General features: G+C 45.5%; 1 protein-coding gene across 1 annotated transcript; it reads right to left on the bottom strand.

Annotated features, from left to right (window-relative positions):
- Positions 1-70: 70 nt before the first annotated feature.
- On the bottom strand, positions 71-23361 carry LOC124001456 (isoleucine--tRNA ligase, mitochondrial-like). The gene is given in 22 exon segments (XM_046308203.1): positions 71-813; positions 4392-4536; positions 4694-4884; positions 4967-5112; positions 5259-5463; positions 5466-5496; positions 5603-5728; positions 5856-5958; positions 7783-7885; positions 9225-9318; positions 9430-9532; positions 9617-9777; positions 16169-16320; positions 16433-16523; positions 17336-17505; positions 17597-17712; positions 17821-18021; positions 21572-21621; positions 21745-21893; positions 22237-22390; positions 22556-22678; positions 22948-23361. Coding segments are annotated over 22 exon segments (3021 nt in total). The 5' UTR covers positions 23209-23361; the 3' UTR covers positions 71-667.
- Positions 23362-23753: the final 392 nt, after the last annotated feature.

Consider the following 23753-nt stretch of genomic DNA (forward strand, 5'->3'; position numbering starts at 1 on the left):
TTTCAAAGGGTGATAGGAATCACTGGTTTAAGAGGATTTTTAGGAATATTGCACTTATTTGGCTTCCAAGTGTATTTTAATGATCATCCTTTATTTAATAGATTTCGTAGAAGTGGACAGGAGAACTATACAGATTATCATTAAACATGAATACAAATAAAAAAAACTAAGCGCTCAGTGTTGAACCGTCCCCTATATATCCTTCTAATACATACAATAATCAGACCCGATGACTTGATTCTCTTAGTAGGTATATTACTGCACTCTGTGCCTCATAGGAGGGGTCCAGGACTATCAATACATGTCCCTTTCTAGGAAACATCACTGATGTGCCCTTCTTTGGGAGAGGTGTCTTATGAACTCAAAAGTACTGCATAGCTCTTATGACAATTCCCTCTATCAAAATAAAATGTGTGCTTTGTTTTACGAAGCCTGTCTTGTAAACCATCCATCCTCACTGCATGCCAGAGTCAATGTCAGTTGAAGAGCTGAAGAAAGATAACGTCATTTAGGTAACTGCCAGACAGTCTGGCTGTCGCTGTTTCCCCTCTCAGTGCGTTGCTAAGCAGGGTCTTTCTTGGTTGACCCCTGGTTGTCTGGAGTCAGTTCAAGCAGATAGACCGGGTTAAACGGCAATTTGCAGGTTGTGATGGTGCGGGTGGACGTGTCACTGCGCCCCAGTAAGGATGGTCTGGCAGCGGGGGCAGGGGCAGTCTGGAGAGCTTGAGGTGTACCGCCGGCACCTCGGGCACCGGGCCATGGAGGTGGGCACTGCCGCTACTTGGTAAGCACTGTCCTCACGGATGACCCCACCTGATTGGACAGAGCGAAAATGTTACTAGGGGCTATGATTAGGGAGGTTAAAAGGTCATATTCATTAGTGCACACCAGACACCATATTAAAACGTCTCTTACTCGACAAGTTAAGGTTTGGTGTATAGTGAACACGAACCAGGTTACTGTATGACCCCTAAAATACTTGGCTGTTTTGAACAGACTATGATTGCGTTAAACTGACAGCCCAATTTTGATATTCTTTACACTAATTGGTGTTGACCAATCACATCAGCTCTTGTTTTTTTTAGAGCTGATCTGATTTGTCAAAAGACCAATTAGTGAAAACAAAGTTCAGAATTGGGCTGCCTATAAAAAAAGAAGAAGCCTAAGGCAAAGATTCAATCAGATCAAGTGTTAACTGGCGATAGCAGACACCAGAATTGACTTAGATACTGATACCAGGTTTAGTATCACAATGCGAAAAAAGGCATATTAGCCAAAGTCAGAGAAACTGCTCTGTTTATTATTGTTTTAGAAGGACAGCCATGTATGCATTAACAAATCAACTACACAATCAATTTAACTACAATGGTAATAATTTATTTGAACGGTAAGTCACGATGTAGCCAGGCTTATTCACAATACAGGTGAATGAATGCATATTCAATAAGTGTGTGCATGCACTGAACTATCAAGTTTGTTTTGGCTGATTTCATGGTGCTACAGATTACAAATAATTTGGCCTCCCTTAATCAAAAAAAGTATATAATAATAGCCAATCAGCATTGAGAATAATAATAATAAAAATGCCATTTAGCAGACGCTTTTATCCAAAGAAGCGAGCTCAACTGTGAATGGTTCTGGCACACCAAAACAAAAGTGTAAAGGGAAACCAGTTTGGACTTGGCTTCACATCAACCCAAACTTCATTGGCAGAAAAAAATGTAATTGTTGCCCTCCGGTGGCTAGCTAGCTAAAATTGGACATTTCCTAAATTAGCCAAAGACTGATATAGGGAGTTGGATTTGTGGTTTTACTTCATTTTAAGTACTGGGCAATGAATATAACGGCAAATCTAATCCAACCATAAATTCATACATTGTGCCTCTGGCCTGGCCAGGTAGCCTAGGACAACAAAAACTAAGTGTGTACTGTATGACAGAGTCAAAACATTTTGGCAACATGAGAGGATGACATTTGCGTTTCTCTACTAGTAGAGTGAGTCAACTGTGTTTTTTTCTACTTACGCACACACACAAGTACCATGGACAGCCATGTGATCTCTTAAGTTGATTGGACTAAATTGTTTTTGTAATCTTTTAGTTATCACTGCATTAGACTAAAGCACAAGTTATTTGATGATGTTGAAACGTTCACAAAGCATTTAGCTGAAATGGTGCTGGAATAGTGGAGTCAGCTCCTGTTTTCTTTGACTTGCGGTAACTCTCCATGGTTCTAAATCAATAGTTGTTTAGTAGTCGGAAATGTTAACTTGCTTTACCATGCTGTATGCTTTGTGGACTAAACCGGACAATATGCTTTGTGGACTAAACCGGATGTTGCTCTCTGGTTTTGTGTGTGGCTGAATTTATTCTGTCTCTTATAGTCTCTGACTTAGGCCTATATTATCACAGTGGGGAGGCATATGAACTAACAGGTTCTAGAGCAAACAATGCAATCACAACACACAGGTTGTAATCAGGGATGTAGTGGTAAAAAAAAGGAGCAGGGGTAAACTAAAGAGAAGACGAACAACCACCGATATAAACCAAAACATTTTTAGAACTGTATTGTTTGATTGCATTTTCATGCAGGTCTATTGGGAAGGCCTAATGTAATGACAAAATGCATATCACGTTCATGTAATTCAGTTCTGTATTGTAAACACCTGAAGTGCACCCGTATAAAAAGCCCTTAGTTGAATCTAAAATGTTGTCTACTGCCCTACCAAGCAAAAAGGCAGTAACTGTTTATTTAGTCAAAAATTAGTTAAGTCATTTTTGCTAAATTAAATGCATGCTTAAATATGTGGACAAGTATCCTGCCTCTTGTGTTCTGGAGAAAAGCAGTAACTGCATAAAGTGACTGTGAAACCAAGGTAAATAAAAGCCTTTTCTCAGTTCCACGCTATGAGCAGTTACTGCCTTTTTGCTTGGAAGGGCAGTATACCCATTTGAAGATGAACTTGTTATTGTGTTTGTTAAGATTAGATTCTCTGGGGACCACATTTACATTTCAGGGGACCCCACCAACCAAGTTTGGGAACCACTGTAACCTGCACACCTGCACTAACATCTGCTAAACACGTATGTGACCAATAAAATTTGCCACTTAGAATTATCAGCCCACCGAGTGAAGCATGAGATTGAACTTCACTCAACTTTCTAGAGCAGTGGTAACCAAAAAGGTGTAAACAGTGTTTACCCTCCACTACATCACTGGTTGTAATATGGCTTTTTTAGTTTATATTTCTGGCTTGGCTTCCCGTGTGATTTTACCCACGTGACACTTCTGGAAAGTAACAGAAATTATAGTACCGAACCCTTTTCATATTCTAGTTTCAAAAAGTACATAAGTTTCAGGATACCGTTCAACACCAGTCTGAGGTGTAAAAGCCAATTCCGGGTTGGCGATCCAGAGGCTCTGTAAGGTGTGTGATGCAGTTTCTGAGTCTCTGGAGCCTCTCAAAATGTGTAACAATGTAGAGGGCTCCTTATAGCTCCGTATGTACATGATTAGTTGACGGTAGGTGGGGGCAGTAGGTCCTGTATAAACGCAATATAGGTGTAGGCCTAAAAGGTCAATCCGACACCTGCAGTGACTGTACAGAATTTACTGCGACGCGGCCTCCGTAGAAGTAGTCAGAGCATTCATACTTCTTGAGCTTCCCTGAGCAGAGATGTTGTGAATGAAGTTGTCAAGAAGGTGAGTGTTTATACAGGACCTCCTGCCTCACCTACCATCAATTGTGTCAAACCCTCCTTACAGAGCCTCCGGATCACATTGCTAGGAGCAAGTATGAATTAGCTATTAACTGTGTTGGAGCTGTCAAACTGGTGAGCAGCTTATCTTGATCAATCATGAGGATTTGCATCATCTTAATAAAGGTGTAGATTACATCTCACATTCTGATGTTCAAACTTGTAAACAAGGCTGCATGGGATTTCTTAATGCGACTCCGTGTAGCCAATGGAAAGGAGCTGCTTGTGGATTTGACAGCTTAACGCAGTTCTACCTCCTACACTGCCAAAACAACCGCTTTGTGGATGTCAGCTAAAGCGGATAGGATTGTACATAAAAACATTTTTAAAAGTAACCTTTATTTAACTAGGCAAGCCAGTTAAGAACAAATTCTTATTTACAAGGACGGCCTAACCCGTCCAAACCCGGACGACGCTGGGCCAATTGTGCGCCGCCCTATGGGACTCCCAATCACGGCCAGATTGTATGCAGCTTGGATTCGAACCAGGTACTGCAGTGACGCCTCTTGCACTGAGATGCAGCGTCTTAGACCGCTGCACCACTCGGGAGCCCTATGGAACCCCGAGTTTCATTTTGGATTCAGCTACTACAGCATTGTAAATGTACTAGTGTTTAGCTTAGCTGGGACTCACCCTCAAGGTTGATGAGGAAACTGCCGTTGCTGATGAGGGCATCAGCGGGCAGGTCTCTGGGCAGGGCGCTAGTCAGGGTTGTCTGCGATGACATCATCAGCTCTGTTAGCTGAGAGTAAGAGGAAGTAGGTTCGTCTTGGAGAGACTGAAAAGAGAGATTAGATAGGTAAAGTTTGTGGTAGCCAACTTTGAGTCGCCTTTCTGAGACCTGAAAGACCATCCCTTCCATACAACTACATCTCAGCAGTTTGTGGTATAGTGATTATGAGGAGGACATCAGAGAGCGCATTCTGCCCCCTTACCTCAATGAGTTCAAACAGTAGGCCAGGCTCAATCTCTATGGTCAGCTCATACTCGGCTGCATTGCGTCCTGGGATAGAGGACAGGAAGGAATCCCTGATAGCGCATGCCCCCTCCACGGCTTCCTCCAATCCCGGCCTCCGCCACACAGGACTGCTCTTAATCCAGCCACTCCTGAACAGGGTCTCCCCCTCTGAAGATAGAGACTTTCAGAGTCACTGAGACACAGGTACATGCAGGCATGCACGCGCACACACAAACACACAAGGCCATACCGTTATGTCCTGGGGCGTGTAAGTAGACCTCTTCGGCCAGGTGAGGTAGGATAGGAGCGATGGAGCGCGTCACTCCGTCCAGAATCTCCTCTAGAACCGTCTGACAGGACCGCCGACCCAACGAGTCCTCAGGATCACAGTACAGCCTGGGAGAGGGAGAGAGTAACAGACTATTAATAGTGCCATATAGTAGCAATGACAGTCATTATAGTGTTGTCAAGTGTAACAGAGTAGTAGTAGACAATGTAATAACAATAGCAGTGGTAGTAGTATTTAGCAAGAGTATCAGTACCTGTCCTTGATTATGCTGAAGTAGAACTTGGAGAGGTCTCTGGTGATGAAGGCTTGGAGCAGGCGGATGGCCCTGCCTGCACCAAAATCATTGTAGGCATCTGTCATCTTCATACTGTAGTTACGTAGAAGGTGCAGTAGGTACTGGTCGATGTAGTGCATTTCTTTAGGGTCCACTGCCTGAGTACGAGGGTCAAACCCTGCAGATTCCCTAGCAAGAACTTCAGGGTATTCCTCAACTAGAACGAGACGAGGGAGAGCTTTCACAGCGGAGTGGAGAAGTAGAAGAGACTTCTACACAGACAGACTGACAGACCCACAGATAGTAGGCACCATGATACTCACCTTATTGATGCTGTCTCTGGCTGAGTTGAGCACGTTGGGGCCGATCTGGACCTCAGAGAAGACGTTGGACTCTGCCACCCACCAACGCAACACATCCACTCCATAGGCAGGAGACACACTGGGGTCCTGGGAGAAATAGAGGGAAAGAGAGAGTGGGGTAGGGTGAAAGCCTCTAAGGACTAACACTGTTGACCACCCCGGGAGTGTGTGTATGTTTCTCCAGAAAGGTTAGGTCTCATTCACAGCCTCTCACCTCTCCCCCGTGGATGACTGTATCGGGGTCTACTACGTTGCCTAAAGACTTGGACATCTTCTCTCCTTTTTCGCTTATCACAAAGTCATGTATCATCAGAGCCCTGAGAGAGAAAGAGAGAGATAGTCATGAATCAGAGCCCTGAGAGAGAAAGAGAGAGATAGTCATGAATCATCAGAGCCCTGAGAGAGAAAGAGAGAGACAGTCATGAATCATCAGAGCCCTGAGAGAGAAAGAGAGAGATAGTCATGAATCAGAGCCCTGAGAGAGAAAGAGAGAGATAGTCATGAATCATCAGAGCCCTGAGAGAGAAAGAGAGAGACAGTCATGAATCATCAGAGCCCTGAGAGAGAAAGAGAGAGATAGTCATGAATCATCAGAGCCCTGAGAGAGAAAGAGAGAGATAGTCATGCATCATCAGAGCCCTGAGAGAGAAAGAGAGAGATAGTCATGCATCATCAGAGCCCTGAGAGAGAAAGAGAGAGATAGTCATGAATCATCAGAGCCCTGAGAGAGAAAGAGAGAGATAGTCATGCATCATCAGAGCCCTGAGAGAGAAAGAGAGAGATAGTCATGCATCATCAGAGCCCTGAGAGAGAAAGAGAGAGATAGTCATGCATCATCAGAGCCCTGAGAGAGAAAGAGAGAGAGTCATGCATCATCAGAGCCCTGAGAGAGAAAGAGAGAGAGTCATGCATCATCAGAGCCCTGAGAGAGAAAGAGAGAGAGAGTCATGCATCATCAGAGCCCTGAGAGAGAAAGAGAGAGATAGTCATCATCAGAGCCCTGATCATGCATCATCAGAGCCCTGAGAGAGAAAGAGAGAGAGAGTCATGAGAGCCCTGAGAAGAAAGAGAGATAGTCATGAATCATCAGAGCCCTGAGAGAGAAAGAGAGAGATAGTCATGCATCATCAGAGCCCTGAGAGAGAAAGAGAGAGATAGTCATGCATCATCAGAGCCCTGAGAGAGAAGTAGTCATGCATCATCAGAGCCCTGAGAGAGAAAGAGAGAGATAGTCATGCATCATCAGAGCCCTGAGAGAGAAAGAGAGAGATAGTCATGCATCATCAGAGCCCTGAGAGAGAAAGAGAGAGATAGTCATGCATCATCAGAGCCCTGAGAGAGAAAGAGAGAGAGAGTCATGCATCATCAGAGCCCTGAGAGAGAAAGAGAGAGATAGTCATGAATCATCAGAGCCCTGAGAGAGAAAGAGAGAGATAGTCATGAATCATCAGAGCCCTGAGAGAGAAAGAGAGAGATAGTCATGCATCATCAGAGCCCTGAGAGAGAAAGAGAGAGAGAGTCATGCATCATGAGAGAGAAAGAGAGAGAGTCATCATCATCAGAGCCCTGAGAGAGAAAGAGAGAGATAGTCATGAATCATCAGAGCCCTGAGAGAGAAAGAGAGAGATAGTCATGCATCATCAGAGCCCTGAGAGAGAAAGAGAGAGAGTCATGCATCATCAGAGCCCTGAGAGAGAAAGAGAGAGAGAGTCATGCATCATCAGAGCCCTGAGAGAGAAAGAGAGTCATGCATCATCAGAGCCCTGAGAGAGAAAGAGAGAGATAGTCATGAATCATCAGAGCCCTGAGAGAGAAAGAGAGAGAGAGTCATGCATCATCAGAGCCCTGAGAGAGAAAGAGAGAGAGAGTCATGCATCATCAGAGCCCTGAGAGAGAAAGAGAGAGAGTCATGCATCATCAGAGCCCTGAGAGAGAAAGAGAGAGAGAGTCATGCATCATCAGAGCCCTGAGAGAGAAAGAGAGAGAGTCATGCATCATCAGAGCCCTGAGAGAGAAAGAGAGAGAGAGTCATGCATCATCAGAGCCCTGAGAGAGAAAGTTATGAATACAGATTCTTCTCTGGGTTTCTTACGGACACATTTACAACAAGCACACATAGATATAAAAAGTATTTCACTGACTTGTAGGGAGCCCTTTTCTGCACGGCAACACTGGTGAGCAGAGAGGACTGGAACCATCCACCTATCTGGTCCTTTCCCTCCACATACACGTCAGCCCTCGAGTCTGACGAGAGAGAGAGCGAGCAGAAAAACATGTTTAGTTCTTTGCAGTGTTTTGTTCTTAACCAATTCATGCAAACAGAGAAGAAAGGCAGATGGTTAGTATCAGGGGAACGTCACTGACTGTCCACAAGAGGTAGGACAAGTCTAGAGGGACAGAGACCACAGCCACTGGTAGTGAGGACATTGAGACAATGCATGACAAGTATACCAAGATTGTGCAACCATGCCTTGACCAATGCCCCGCGTGAAAGTAGTAGCAACAGACATTCCACCTTGGCCAGCCTTGGGAGAGACGGTACAGAAACGTTACATGGCGAGGCAGGCTTCCAAAGCCACGGGGTACTGTAGAGGTTAGAGAGAGGCTTAGAGACCGTAGTGCTCCTGCCTTAGACAATAGCACAGGTACAGCCACCAGGCTTTCAGGGGGAGATCCTCCCTTGCTGCCAAAGAGAGAGACTGCTGACTAAACAGAGAGTGCAGTCAGGGAGTGAATCTTATAGATGACCAATCTTTAAGGTGCTCAGCTCCCAAACAAGGTGCTCAGAGTCCCACATGCTGAGGAGAGAAGGGGGAGAGCTGGAGAGAGAGAGAGAGAGGGGGGGGATAGTGAGAGAAAGAAACAGAAATCAGTAGAAAAAAGGAAATATAGAGAAGAGATGGAGAGGAAGTAAGAGGAATGAGTAGAAGAGGGGGAAGGAGGGATGAGTAGAAGAGGGGGGGAGGAGGGATGAGTAGAAGAGGGGGGGATGAGTAGAAGAGGGGTCTGGGGGTTATTAACCTGGCACCAGGGGTTTGCGTAGGGAGGAAGGGAGCCAGCTGAGCCGTGACTCAGAGTCAGTGTCACTCTCCTCCTTCATTTCTGAAAACACAACACAACCACTCACATGGACAACATGGGTAAACCTTGGGAAATTGTGTGGCTGTATGTTGGATGTCAGTCTTGCTGAATGCCACAACAAGAACAATATCCAAACAAATGAAAATCTTCCTTATTATGTGACTATAGAACACTTCAGTAAGGTGTGTTCCAGAGAGGGATAAAGCTAATGGCTGATGTACGAGGACTACACACGCTTCATATGAGATAGAAGTCATTTCTAATGCATAAACAATTCACCATGTGCCAGAGAGAGATAGCATCCCCAGGCAGTTTGTACAGTATTCAATAACTGGTTAGTGCAGTAAGTTGTGATTTAGCTAGGCCTAGCTAAGAAAACAACCTTCAGACACAGCCTTGAATTCTAAGAAAACACAAGTGTAACAAGTGTAATCGCTAGTGTAAGAATACTTGGCAGATGTCGTACGTAGCTTTGCCAGGTTAACTAAACACAGAGCCTCACCTTCAAGAACAGCAGCCCAGGAGGTTCCACTGTCAAACCAAATGTCCAACACATCATCTCCACGCTCGTAGTCTGTTACCTCTCCTGCTTTACTCTGACAAACACACACATACGTTAACCTTCACACACACAAGGTGCTAAAATCCTCTTTCAATCATACAACCATATTCACCGACTTGTGAGTGAAAGTGCTGCGGTGACTCACCTTCTTGAGCACCTCTGGTGGCAGTAGAGATTCCAGGGGCAGCTCCCACCAGCAGTCACTGCCCTTCTCTGAGAACAGCTGGGTCACATGGGATACAGTGTGCCTTTAGGGGGAGAGAGCAGGGGTCAGAGCGGGGTGGCGTTGTGTGTGTGTGTGTGTGTGTGTATGTTTGTGGGTGTGTAGTTACTTGTTAATGAGAGGCTCTCCTGTCTCCTTGTGGTAGAACACAGGTATGGGCACACCCCAGCTCCTCTGGCGTGAGATACACCAGTACGGTCTTCTGTCCAGGTGGGCCAACAGACTGCCCCTCGCCGATTCTGGGATCACACGCACCTTAGCCAGCACTTCCTACAAACAGTCAGAAAGACACAACTAAATGTTTTACTCAAATATTCTCTCTTTTTGGGCTTCTTGCAGTCTAAAAAAAATATTTGTAATTATGTTCCGTTCCCCTGACCATCCGCTGAAGAAGAAAAAAATCATCCCGCAGCTGAATTTAGTTGATCCCTGCTCTATAAGAAGAATCATTCTCAGTTTCTAAGAGTCTAACTTACTGAGTAGGACCTGTTCTAGGTGTATGCGAGTGAGAATCATCACCTGTTTGAAAGAATCCCTCTCAATGTATCGCAGTGAGAACAGAGTCATCTCTGGGGGTGATAGACAGGCTTTAAGAGATGTACAACGTGAGATCAAAAGACAGATACTGGTGGACAAGGACCCTCTCCTCAGGAAACACGAGGGTGGAGAGGAGCCTCTCCTCAGGAAACACAAGGGTGGAGAGGAGCCTCTCCTCAGGAAACACAAGGGTGGAGAGGAGCCTCTCCTCAGGAAACACAAGGGTGGAGAGGAGCCTCTCCTCAGGAAACACAAGGGTGGAGAGGAGCCTCTCCTCAGGAAACACAAGGGTGGAGAGGAGCCTCTCCTCAGGAAACACAAGGGTGGAGAGGAGCCTCTCCTCAGGAAACACAAGGGTGGAGAGGACCCTCTCCTCAGGAAACACAAGGGTGGCCTGGCGAGGGATTAAATCCATAGCTAGTTCCCCCCATATAGGCAGGGGAAAAACCAGTGCTGACTTTGGGGGACATGAGGGCCAGAACACAGCTAATGAACTGAATGTTTTCTTCTCAAGATTTGAATCAGACAACTTTGTGTCTGAAGTAAAACAAATGGAAGCATCATGACAAATGTTTGAGGGAGTTGTTGTTCAACAGTCTGATGTTCTTAAGTTGTTCAGGCGATGTAACACATACAAAAGCCCAGGCCCAGACAAAATAAGTGGGCATGTGTTAAAGCACTGTGCTGAAAAATTGGCTGGTGTTTTTACAGACATTTTCCAATCCTCACTCAACCAGCAACAAGTTCCAGTGTTGTGGAAAAAAATCTATAATTATATCAATTCCTAAAGCATCTAATCCCTCTGTGCTGAATGACTATCGCCCTGTCGCCTTGACATCATTAATTATGAAATGCCTTGAGAAAATTGTGAAAAGTCATATTCTCAGTGTCACCCAGAAGCTCCGACACATTTCAGTTTGCCGATCAGCCTAGCAGAGGAGTTGATGATGCCATTCTTACCCTCCTTAAACATGGTCTATAGACATCTAGAGGGTGCCAAATCCCATGTCCCTGGCATCCTTTCACTCCCTCCTCTCTACATTTTCCTCCTCTGTCTCTGCTGCTAAAGCCACTTTCTACCACTCTAAATTCCAAGCATCTGCCTCTAACCCTAGGAAGCTCTTTGCCACCTTCTCCTCCCTCCTGAATCCTCCTCCCCCTCCCCCCCCCTCCTCCCTCTCTGCAGATGACTTTGTCAACCATTTTGAAAAGAAGGTCGACGACATCCGATCCTCGTTTGCTAAGTCAAACGACACCGCTGGTTCTGCTCACACTGCCCTACACTGTGCTCTGACCTCTTTCTCCCCTCTCTCTCCAGATGAAATCTCGCGTCTTGTGACGGCCGGCCGCCCAACAACCTGCCCGCTTGACCCTATCCCCTCCTCTCTTCTCCAGACCATTTCCGGAGACCTTCTCCCTTACCTCACCTCGCTCATCAACTCATCCCTGACCGCTGGCTACGTCCCTTCCGTCTTCAAGAGAGCGAGAGTTGCACCCCTTCTGAAAAAACCTACACTCGATCCCTCCGATGTCAACAACTACAGACCAGTATCCCTTCTTTCTTTTCTCTCCAAAACTCTTGAACGTGCAGTCCTTGGCCAGCTCTCCCGCTATCTCTCTCTGAATGACCTTCTTGATCCAAATCAGTCAGGTTTCAAGACTAGTCATTCAACTGAGACTGCTCTCCTCTGTATCACGGAGGCGCTCCGCACTGCTAAAGCTAACTCTCTCTCCTCTGCTCTCATCCTTCTAGATCACATATGTCAGAGTCAAGGCCCGCGGGCCACATCCGGCCCGCGAGAAGGTTTTTTACGGCCCCTGGGATGATCTTGATTTGTTATTAGAACCGGCCCGCAGACCGCAGCAAGCCGGCAGCCCGCAGATCTTTTACACGCACCAATACTACATTTCCCACAATGCAACGGTGACGCACCGAGCAGTAGGCTGCTTCATTTCAATATTTATTGGCACAGCAGTTGTCAGCATCACAGTAAAATTAACTTTCAGATACCCATCAAAAATGGCAAAACGGAAGGTGGACACTGAGAACCGGGGGTTTCAAACAAGGTGGGAGTCGGAGTATTTGTTCACGGAGGTAGCTGGAAAACCTGTGTGTCTTCTGTGTGGAGAAAGTGTGGCGGTACTGAAAGAGTATAATCTGAGACGACATTATGAAACGAAACACGCGGACAAAAACAAGAATATGGACATGGAACAAAGGCTACAAAAGGCAGAGGAATTAAAACAAGGCCTCAAATCTCGACAGGCTCTGTTCAAAAAAGCCAAATCACAAGGCCAGGCTGCTGTTATTTTGGCAGAAGAGATCGCTAAATCAGCCCGGCCATTTACGGAGGGGGATTTCATCAAAAACTGCATGATTAAAGTTTGTGACGAAGTTTGCCCAGAAAAAAGGCAACTCTTTTTAAATGTGAGTCTGAGCAGAAACACCATTGCCGAGAGAGTAGACCAGTTGTCCATCAATCTAAAAGAGCAGCTTGTGAAAAAGGGAAAAGATTTCATTGCATATTCCTTGGCTGTGGATGAGAGCACCGACATTTCTGACATTGCCCAGTTGTCAATTTTCATCCGCGGAGTGGACTCCAGCCTAAGCGTGACAGAGGAGTTTTTGGCTTTACGTCCTATGCATGGCACAACTACGGGGCATGATTTGTATGAAGAGGTGTCAAGATGTGTAAATGAGATGGAGCTGCCTTGGGAAAAACTCGTGGGTTTGACAACCGACGGAGCACCTGCGATGTGTGGACACAGGAGCGGACTGGTGGAGAAGATACGGGAAAAGATGCAAGAGGAAAACGCGACAGGTGAGCTGACAGCTTATCATTGTATCATACACCAGGAAGCGTTGTGCGGTAAAGCCTTGAAAATGGAGCATGTAATGAGCATCATCATGCGCACAGTTAACTTTATCAGAGCCAAAGGTTTGAATCACCGCCAGTTCAAGGCATTTCTGACGGAGTTAGAAACGGAGCATGGTGATTTGCCTTATCACACAGAGGTGCGATGGCTAAGCCAGGGAAAGGTGCTTCAAAGATGTTTCGAGCTTCGTGAGGAGATTTGTCTGTTCTTGGACAGCAAAGGGAAAGACACAACACAACTCCGAGACGAAATGTTTCTGTGTGAAATGGCTTTTCTGTGTGACATTACGAGTCATCTGAATGCAATGAACTTGCAGCTGCAGGGTCGGGATCGTGTCATCTCTGATATGTACAGTACAGTGAAGGCATTTAAAACCAAGTTGAGTGGATGATAGAAAATTGCTATTATTGTTTTTTTCTTTGAAGTAAATTTAGCCCACTTTTGCTAAAATAGAAAATATAGGCTACTGATGGTGCCTTGAATACCGGTTTCTTTCATTTAATGTTCATGTTATGGGGATTTTTATATAAAGGAAATTTGTCTTTTGTGTCTGTTGAAAATTAAAGATTACTGACAGAGCCATAAGAAAATATTGCTTTATTTATCTGATCATATTGGAATATATTTGTTAGGTTTTCAGTAGGTTCAATTAGGTTCACTAGACTATATGCGTCATTTAAAAAATTTTCAATGAACATTCGAACAGTCCGGCCCTCGGCTTGTAGCTAAATTTTTTATTTGGCCCTCCGTCCATTTGACTTTGACACCCCTGTTCTAGATCTATCGGCTGCCTTCGATACTGTGAACCATCAGATCCTCCTCTCCACCCTCTCCGAGTTGGGCATCTCCGGCGCGGCCCACGCTTGGATTGCGTCCTACCTGACAGGTCGCTCCTACCAGGTGGCGTGGCGAGAATCTGTCTCCTCACCACGCGCTCTCACCACTGGTGTCCCCCAGGACTCTGTTCTAGGCCCTCTCCTATTCTCGCTATACACCAAGTCACTTGGCTCTGTCATAACCTCACATGGTCTCTCCTATCATTGCTATGCAGACGACACACAATTAATCTTCTCCTTTCCCCCTTCTGATGACCAGGTGGCGAATCGCATCTCTGCATGTCTGGCAGACATATCAGTGTGGATGACGGATCACCACCTCAAGCTGAACCTCGGCAAGACGGAGCTGCTCTTCCTCCCGGGGAAGGACTGCCCGTTCCATGATCTCGCCATCACGGTTGACAACTCCATTGTGTCCTCCTCCCAGAGCGCTAAGAACCTTGGCGTGATCCTGGACAACACCCTGCCGTTCTCAACCAACATCAAGGCGGTGGCCCGTTCCTGTAGGTTCATGCTCTACAACATCCGCAGAGTACGACCCTGCCTCACACAGGAAGCGGCGCAGGTCCTAATCCAGGCACTTGTCATCTCCCGTCTGGATTACTGCAACTCGCTGTTGGCTGGGCTCCCTGCCTGTGCCATTAAACCCCTACAACTCATCCAGAACGCCGCAGCCCGTCTGGTGTTCAACCTTCCCAAGTTCTCTCACGTCACCCCGCTCCTCCGCTCTCTCCACTGGCTTCCAGTTGAAGCTCGCATCCGCTACAAGACCATGGTGCTTGCCTACGGAGCTGTGAGGGGAACGGCACCTCAGTACCTCCAGGCTCTGATCAGGCCCTACACCCAAACAAGGGCACTGCGTTCATCCACCTCTGGCCTGCTCGCCTCCCTACCACTGAGGAAGTACAGCTCCCGCTCAGCCCAGTCAAAACTGTTCGCTGCTCTGGCCCCCCAATGGTGGAACAAACTCCCTCACGACGCCAGGACAGCGGAGTCAATCACCATCTTCCAGAGACACCTGAAACCCCACCTCTTTAAGGAATACCTAGGATAGGATAAGTAATCCCTCTCACCCCCCCCCTTTAAGATTTAGATGCACTATTGTAAAGTGACTGTTCCACTGGATGTCATAAGGTGAATGCACCAATTTGTAAGTCGCTCTGGATAAGAGCGTCTGCTAAATGACTTAAAATGTAATGTAAATGTAATGTCAGGGTTCTGTTTGTTGACTTGTCTTCTGCCTTCAACACCAGCCTTACATTCTGGCACAGAGACTAATTCGGGACTTCTCCTTAGACGGGGGGCTGGTTTTGTGGCTGCTGGACTTCCTGAGCCAACGCTCACAGCGAGTCGAAATAGGTCCCCATGTGTCGGATATACGCAATACCAACACAGGCTCTCCTCAGGGATGTGTTTTGTCCCCACTTCTGTACATCTTGTACACTAATAGTTGTACTAGTTCCCATCCTGACAGACACCTCGTTAAGTTCGCTGATGACACTGCCTTGATCAGCCTGTTGCATGATGACGAGGAACACCATGGCCCGGTCCTAGGTGACTTTGTAGAGTGGTGTGATGAATCACACTTGGTCCTCAATACCAACAAGACCAAAGAAATGTGCATAGACTTCAGGAAGCGTACAACACCTACCTCTGCAACATCTATCAGAGGTCAGAATATAGAATTCATAGAGGAATATAAATATCTGTGTGTCCTCTTGGACAATAAGCTTCAGTGGAGTAAATGTACAGACCTGATCTACAGAAAGAGCCAACAGAGACTGTACTTTCTAAAAATGTTGGGTTCTTTTAATGTCGACTCTACGGACTCTGTTTTACAAATCTTTTATTGAGAATATTTGCACTTTTTGTATTGTTTGTTGGTTTGGCAACGCCACTGTCAGTCAGAGAAATATGCTGAGAAGGATTATTACCACAGCAAGCAAGGTACTTGGAGTCAAACAGACAGGCCTGGATGAGATCTTTAAGGTCAGGGCCCTCCGTAAGGCTCACAAAATCATATTAGACCCAAGCCACCACCGTACCTGGACTTTGAATTACTCCCCTCTGGGCAGGTATAGGGCACCCCTCAGCAGGAAAAATAGAACGAGACAATCATTTGTGCCAGGTGTGATATCCCTCCTAAATAGCTCGGGCGAATGTTCCCATTGACCCCGTAAGGCCAGCAGGCTAGTCTTTTCTTCTTTTAAATTATTATTATTATTTTTTAACTGTTTTATTTCTTATTTCTTACTATTATTATTGGTGTGTAAATGTTATGTTGTTTTGTCAATCGTGTTTTGTATTTAAACGCCACTTTGAATGTGTACATGACACTGCAACAGAATTTCCCCATGGGGACAATAACGTCAGTAAGTAAGTAAGAGTTATCCCCAGTGTGTGATTCCTACCTTGGCCTTGTCTTTGAGGCTGGCGATGTCAATGAACCACTGTTTGCTGGGTCTGATGACTACAGGCTCTTTACTCCTCCAGTCGTACGGGTAACTGTGGACACACTCCTCCTCCTTCACTAGAGAACCGACAGCCTTCAGCATGGAGATCACTGACATGCACACAAAACACACACAAAAGCTTGTACAAAGAGAGCAAGAAGTTGAACTAGACAATACAAGTTAAGCATTATCCTCCCTGTCTCTCTCACAGTTTCATCCTACCTGTATCGTTGCCCTCCCCCATCACAGACAGACTCTGTAGCTCAGGCCCAGCCAGCTCAGTGAACCTGCCTTCCTCATCCACGATACACTCCTAGAACAGAGGAAACACACGCAGTCATACAGATTAGGGGTGGGTAATTGAAATTATTTTACTATTCAAATAATATTATGACGTTCAGATATACGGAGTCGAAATTCTCATTGTTACATAAAGAGTTACACATAAAAAAATGATAGATTATCGACCAATCAGAACGACACAAATGCACACGGCAGAGGTAAACAGAGGCCATGCTGCTTTTCATCAGTAGTTTGGCTAACAGCAACAGTGAACGAGAAGTGTGATTTTCACTAAGATATAACTGATTGTTACAAAAAGTGTGTCTGGTGAGTGTTTTGCGTTGATCTGTGTCAGGTACTGTAGAAACTCTTAGATGAGTGCCTGTAATTGCGATTTGAAGTGGGGCAATAGCAATGTAATGCACCATTATAAAAACTACACTCAAAAGTTTGCAGTTTCATTAAATTAGGAATTTAAAATGTAGTGGTTATTAAACTCTTTGGTATATCATTGCAAGTAAAAATGTCACAAGGATCATGTAATTTAGACAAAAGCTTTTTCTTGTTAAAATAGTCCTGACATTGGTTCACTCTGAAAATGAACACCCACTCAAGTAATCGAATACTAACATCCGTTCGGACATTTGATTAACCCCAGGAAGAGATTCGACCCCAGGAAGAGCTAATGGGAATCCTTAATAGAAATACAAACCGTGCCCATCTCTAGGACAGATGTCATTGGAAGTTCATGATGGCTTTTAGCCTGGAAGCCAGAATGTTTTTGAAGTTAACCAACTGATATTGTTCTGTCAATCCCATTGATATATTAGTAAAGGAACGCACCACTGATAGTTTAAAGTGAGAGGCCACACTGTAGTCCTCCATCCCATGGGCAGGAGCTGTGTGAACCAATCCCGTTCCTTTGCCCATGGTCACAAAATTAGCTGGAAGCAATGGAACCTCCTTCCTGGGAATGGTGGGATGCTGGCAGACTCCTCCCTCAAGTTCTGTACCTGGAGGTGGGGATGTGAAGAGAAAGTGACAGAGTGACATGACAATGTTTATGTGTCTGTCTGTCTGTGTGTGTGTGTGTGTCCAGTTTACCTGTGAAAGTGCCCACAGTCTCCAGCTCTGTGCTCAGCAGTGTTGCCAGGCTGGAAACGCGCTCAGTGGCCACTAGGAGGAGCTGTGAGCTGTCTCTCCTCTTCACTACTGAGTACCTGTGTGTGAGATATTAAAACACATTTACAAAAGGTGGGAGTTATACCGTATAGTACTGAAGTTGCAGGTAGGTGTGTGAGGGGATGTCTGTTGACAGTAGCACTTACTGGGCATTGGGCATAAAGCAGACAGCCTGGTTGGCTGGGATGGTCCATGGTTGGGTGGTCCACACCAACACAGAAATGCTGCCCAACTCCCCTACAGCTTCCGCCATCTTAGGGGGCAGGGTGGCCAGGGCGAAGGTGGCATAGATTGCTTTGCTCACGTGCTGTGGGTTATACTCCAACTCTGCCTCCGCAAGAGCTGTCCTGGGGGGGGAGAGAGAGCGAGAGAGAGAAAATTAGAGGTAAGGAGGAGGAGAATGAAAGGAGGGGTGGGGGGAGAGACGCAGCAGAGATACACTACATGGCCAAAATAATGTGGACACCTGTTCGCTGAACATCTCATTCCAAGACCATGGGCATTAATATAGAGTTGATCCCCCCTTTGCTGCCATCACAGCCTCCACTCTTCTGGGAAGGGTTTCCACTAGATGTTGGAACATTGCTGCGGGGACTTGCTTCCATTCAGCCACAAGAGCATTAGTGAGGTCAGGTACTGATGTTGGGCGATTAGGCCTGGCTCGCAGTCGGCTTTCCAATTCATCCCAAAGGTGTTTGATGGGGTTGAGGTCAGGGTTCTGTGCAGGTCAGTCAAGTTCTTCCACACCAATCTCAACAAACCATTTCTGTATGGACTTCGCTTTGTGCACGGGAGCATTGTCATGCTGAAACAGGAAAGGGCCTTTCCCAAATTGTTGCCACAAAGTTGGAAGCACAGAATCATCAAGAATGTCATTGTTTGCTGTAGCATTAAGATTTATCTTAACTAGAACTAAGGGGCCTAGCCCAAACCACGAAAAACAGCCTTGAATAACAGCCTCAACATTATTCCTCCATCACCAAACTTTACAGTTGGCACTATCCTGACATCTGCCAGGAGCATGCCATTGGTGGATTCGGAAAATAGCTGAATCCACTAATTTGAAGGGCCGTTTACAATCTTTTCTATGGAGGAATAATTGTCTATGGAGATTCGTCTGTCAGAATGTCAAATGCTGAAGCGTGATTCATTACTCCAGAGAATGTGTTTCCACTGCTCCAGAGTCCAACGGCAGCAAGATTTACATCATCCCAGCTGATGCTTGACATTGCACATGGTGATCATAGTTACTGATCAATTCATTTATAATTTTTGTTATCCGTTTTAAAAACGTTTTTATTTTAGTACTCATGTACGATATCCTAACCGCCATCGATAAAAGACAGTACTGTGCAGCCATCTTCATTGACTTGGCCAAGGCTTTCAACTGTGTCAAACACCACATTCTTATCGGCAGACTCAATAGTATTGGCTTCTCAAATGAATGCCTCTCCTGGTTCACCAACTACTTCTCAGATAGAGTTCAGTGTGTCAAATCGGAGGGCCTGTTGTCTGGACCTCTGGCAGTCTATGGGGGTGCCACAGGGTTCAATTCTCGGGCCGACTTCTCTCTCTCTGTAGATATCAATGTTGTCGCTCTTGCTTCTGGTGATTCTCTGATCCACCTCTACGCAGACGACACCATTCTGTATACATCTGGCCCTTTTTGGAGACTGTGCTAAAAAATAAATAAAACGAGCTTCAACGCCATACAACACTCAACAACTACAACAACATGGTCTCCAACTGCATTTAACTGCTAGTAAAACTAAGTGCATGCTCTTCAACAAATTGCTGCCCACACACTCCCGCCCGACTAGCAGGTTCTGACCTAGAATATGTGGACAACTACAAATACCTAGGTGTCTGGTTAGACTGTAAACTCTCCTTCCAAACTCACATTAAGCATCTCCAATCCAAAATTAAATCTAGAATCGGCTTCCTATTGCCCAACAAAGCGTCGATCACTCATGCTGCCAAACATACCCTCGTAAAACAGACTATCCTACTGATCTTCGACTTCGGCAATGTAATTTACAAAATAGCCTTCAACACTCTACTCAGCAAACTGGATGTAGTCTATCACAGTGCCATCCGTTTTGACACCAAAGCCCCATATACTACCCAACACTGCGACCTGTATGCTACATATTCGTCGCCAAACCCACTGGCTTCAGGTCATCTATAAGTCTTTGCTAGATAAAGCCCCGGCTTATTTCAGCTCACGGGTCACCATAGCAACACCCACCCGTAGCACGCGCTCCAGCAGGTATATTGCACTGGTCATCCCCAAAGCCAACACTTCCTTTGGCCGCCTTTCCTTCCAGGTCTCTGCTGGCAATGACTGGAACGAATTGCAAAAATCACTGAAGCTGAAGTCTTACATATCCCTCTCTAACTTTAAGCATCAGCCATCTGAGTAGCTTACCTATCACTGAACCTGTACACAGCCAATCTGTAAATAGCACACCTGACTACCTCATCCCCATATTATTATTTACCCTCTTGCTCTTTTGCACCCCAGTATCTCTACTTGCACATCATCATCTGCACATCTATCACTCCAGTATTAATGCTAAATTGTAATTATTTTCACCTCGAGGGCCTATTTATTGCCTTACCTCCCGATCTATAGATGTTTCTATTTTTATTTTATTTTGTGTTATTGACTGTACGTTTGTTTATGTGCAACTCTGTTGTTGTTTTTGTCACACTGCTTCGCTTCATCTTCATGGGCGGCAGGTAGCCTAGTGATTAGAGTGTGGGACTTGTAACCGAAAGGTTGCAAGATCGAAACCCAGAGCTGACAAGGTAAAAATCTGTTTTTCTGCCCCTGAACAAGGCAGTTAACCCCCTGTTCCTAGGCCGTCATTGAAATTAAGAATTTGTTCTTAACTGACTTGCCTAGTTAAATAAAGGTAAAACAAAATAAATATCTTGGCCAGGTCGCAGTTGTAAATGAGAACATGTTCTCAACTGGCCTACCTGGTTAAATAAAGGTGAAATAAATCAAAATAGAATTAGTAGTTTTTTGTGGTGTGGTTTACATATCAGCCCATGGGCTACAGACCACACCTGCACACCGTATTTTTATTTAAATGTTTTTATCTGTATTGTTGACGATAAGTTGTTTTTTCTGTGCAAATAAATTAAACATAAACCTATTAGGCTTGTGTGTGGCTGCTTGGCCATGGAAACCTATTTCATGAAGCTCCTGATGAACAGTCCTTATGCTGACGCTGCTTCCCGAGGCAGTTTGGAACTCGGTAGTGAGTGTTACAACCGAGGACAGATGATTTTTACGCACTATGCGCTTCAGTACTCGGCAGTCCCGTTCTGTGAGCTTGTGTGGTCTACCACTTCGTGGCTGATCCGTTGTTGCTCCTAGAAGTTTTCACTTCACAATAACAGCGCTTACAATTGACCGGGGCAGCTCTAGCAGGGCAGACATTTGACAAACTAACTTGTTGGAAAGGTGCCACTTTGAAAGTAACTGAGCTCTTCAGTACGGGCCATTCTACAGCCAATCTCTGTCTATATTACATGGCTGTGTGCTCGTTTGTATACACTGGGTGAAAGGTAGCTTAGTGGTCAGAGCGTTGGTCTAGTAACCGGAAGGTTGATAGATCGAATCCCAGAGCTGACAAGGTAAAAATGTGTTTTTCTGCCCCTGAACAAGGCAGTTAACCCACTGTTCCTAGGCCGTCAATAAATAAGAATTTGTTCTTAACTGACTTGCCTAGTTAAATAAATAAAATACACCTGTCTGCAATGGGTGTGGCTGAAATAGCCAAATCCACTAATTTGAAGGGGTATCCACATACACTGCATGGCCAAAAGTATGTGGAAGAGCTATGTAGCAGAGACTATATCCAGAAGCCACTAAGTGCTGCCTACCTGGAGGAAGGAGACCAGAAAACTGGCTTGTAGTCCTGGTAGATCAGACCCTAGAAATTACAACACAAGAACAAACAGTTAGCTCCTGGGGGAGAGAGAGCGAGTAAGCGAAAGAATGAGTGTCAGATCTTCTGGAGAGGCAGGCTGACCCAAATTGATAGAATATATCCCACCTTGCTGTGCATGTCCTGGAAGACCTTAAGCTGAGCTGCCTCATAAGTCCCATCAAAGGTGTAGTAGCACTTATCCCAGTCCGCCATCACACCCCAGCGCTGGAAGGCAGCGCGCTGACGAGCGATCGCCCCCTCCGCAAACTCCCGAGCTGGAGAGCAGAGGGACCACAGTTCATCAACAGACACAGCTAATTTTCTGGTCTCACACATACACAGGGGGATATCAGATTCTATTAAATCAATAGGCAGAGCTGTTTTTGTGTTTCAGTGAACCACAGTCATGTGATGAGTAATCTTGTCTGAGACCTGAATATTTGTGTAAGCTCCAAAAGCGAATGCCTACGCGTTTAACAGCCTACACTTTCAGCTCAATAGGCTAACATAATCCTTGCTAGGTCTCGCTGGTGACCTGGGTTTGATACCTAGTCAGTTCCATCCATCCACAATAAGTGACCAGTAATGTATCAGCTGTCTGTTCCCTGCCCCACTGACCTTTCTGTCTTATCTGCAGAGGGCTCAGTCCACTGGTTCCCAGCTCTCCCAGTGCCTTCAGCTCAATGGGCAGCCCATGGCAGTCCCAGCCTGGGACATAGTGAACCTGTTTCCCCCTCAGCATCTCAAAGCGGTTCTGGATGTCTTTGAGGATCTGGAACACACAACACCAAAGAATCATTATGATAAAGGCATTGTCTTGCCAGTGAGAGCCATCAAGGATTAATCTCTGTTCTGGGTTCAAGTCCAGTTGAGAAATATTGCACAGCTGGATTCTCTGCTAAATGACTAAAATGTCAAATGTAGCAAATAACAACACCTTATTGAGGGCATGCCCCACATGTGGGTCCCCGTTGGCGTATGGGGGGCCATCGTGGAGACAGTATTCCTTCTTGGCCTTCCTCTCTCTCTGCCATGAGTAGAGTTCTGCAAAGCCACACTCCTAGACACAGACAGAATCAATACACTGACATATTACTGTCAAGTCTATAGTCATAACACAGGCACAGAGCTGAATTTCAGACACAGTCTCATTGAGAAAGGTTAGTTAGCTAACCAAAATGAGTATTGCAGTGGTTAGTAAACCTCTTGTTTGTTTATCTGACATTCTTTAGCAATCGGTCACACACACCCGTTTCGAAACATGTGGCCCACTGGTAAGCTATCTAGTTAGTATGACATTAGCATGCGAGACGAGAGCACTCGTCTTACCTGTTGTATCTGTACCTCCCGGTCTATGAGATTCTGTCCGGTTAGTTTCATGGGGAATTCAGTACGGGGAAGCAACACACTGTCGCGGTACGGCCCGGCACCCTGGGCGGCTGCAGGGTGAACCGTACCTTCGGTGGAGCTGACATTTTGACAACGGCTGGTGTTGAAGGAGAGTGCGGGGTGGAGAAGGGCGCCTCTCCGAACACTCGTTCCCCATCTCGCTACGCTCTGGCTCACTGCTGAAATGCGGCACAGCAGCATGGAGAGGCAAACACTTCGTACTATTCTACCTACCAAAATTCTAAAACAGGTTTGTTGTTGTGATCGATCTGATTGCGACCTCTTAGAGCATTGGATCGCTTTTTTCTTGTTTTCCGGAAGTACTGGACGTAACACACTACTACGGACACTGTGAAAGGACAAATTAGTTGTCTTCTTCGATTAGGTTCAACGGTTGTTGGCATCCAATAAATTTTGCATTACCGCCACCTACTAAACTGGAGTATAACTCCCTTATACTTTGCTTAAATGTGTTTTTTTATATATAAAATAAAAAAATATAAAAAATACCCTACCATCTAACACTACACAAACAAAAATAATAATAAATGCCATACTCCACTATTTAAATGCATTTAGTCCTACTTCAGGCCAACAGCCTGAAAGGATGGACACAACCACTTGACCCACCCTGTGTCTCGCACACACAAATACCTCTCCGCAGCTGCAACCACAAACTGTATTTTCTGCGACTTACGTTCCATCACTGTTGTACAGTTGATAACCATTACTAGAAATGCCAAAAG

Source organism: Oncorhynchus gorbuscha, linkage group LG17 (genome assembly GCF_021184085.1).
Source record: "Oncorhynchus gorbuscha isolate QuinsamMale2020 ecotype Even-year linkage group LG17, OgorEven_v1.0, whole genome shotgun sequence".
In the NCBI taxonomy this organism is placed as follows: domain Eukaryota; kingdom Metazoa; phylum Chordata; class Actinopteri; order Salmoniformes; family Salmonidae; genus Oncorhynchus; species Oncorhynchus gorbuscha.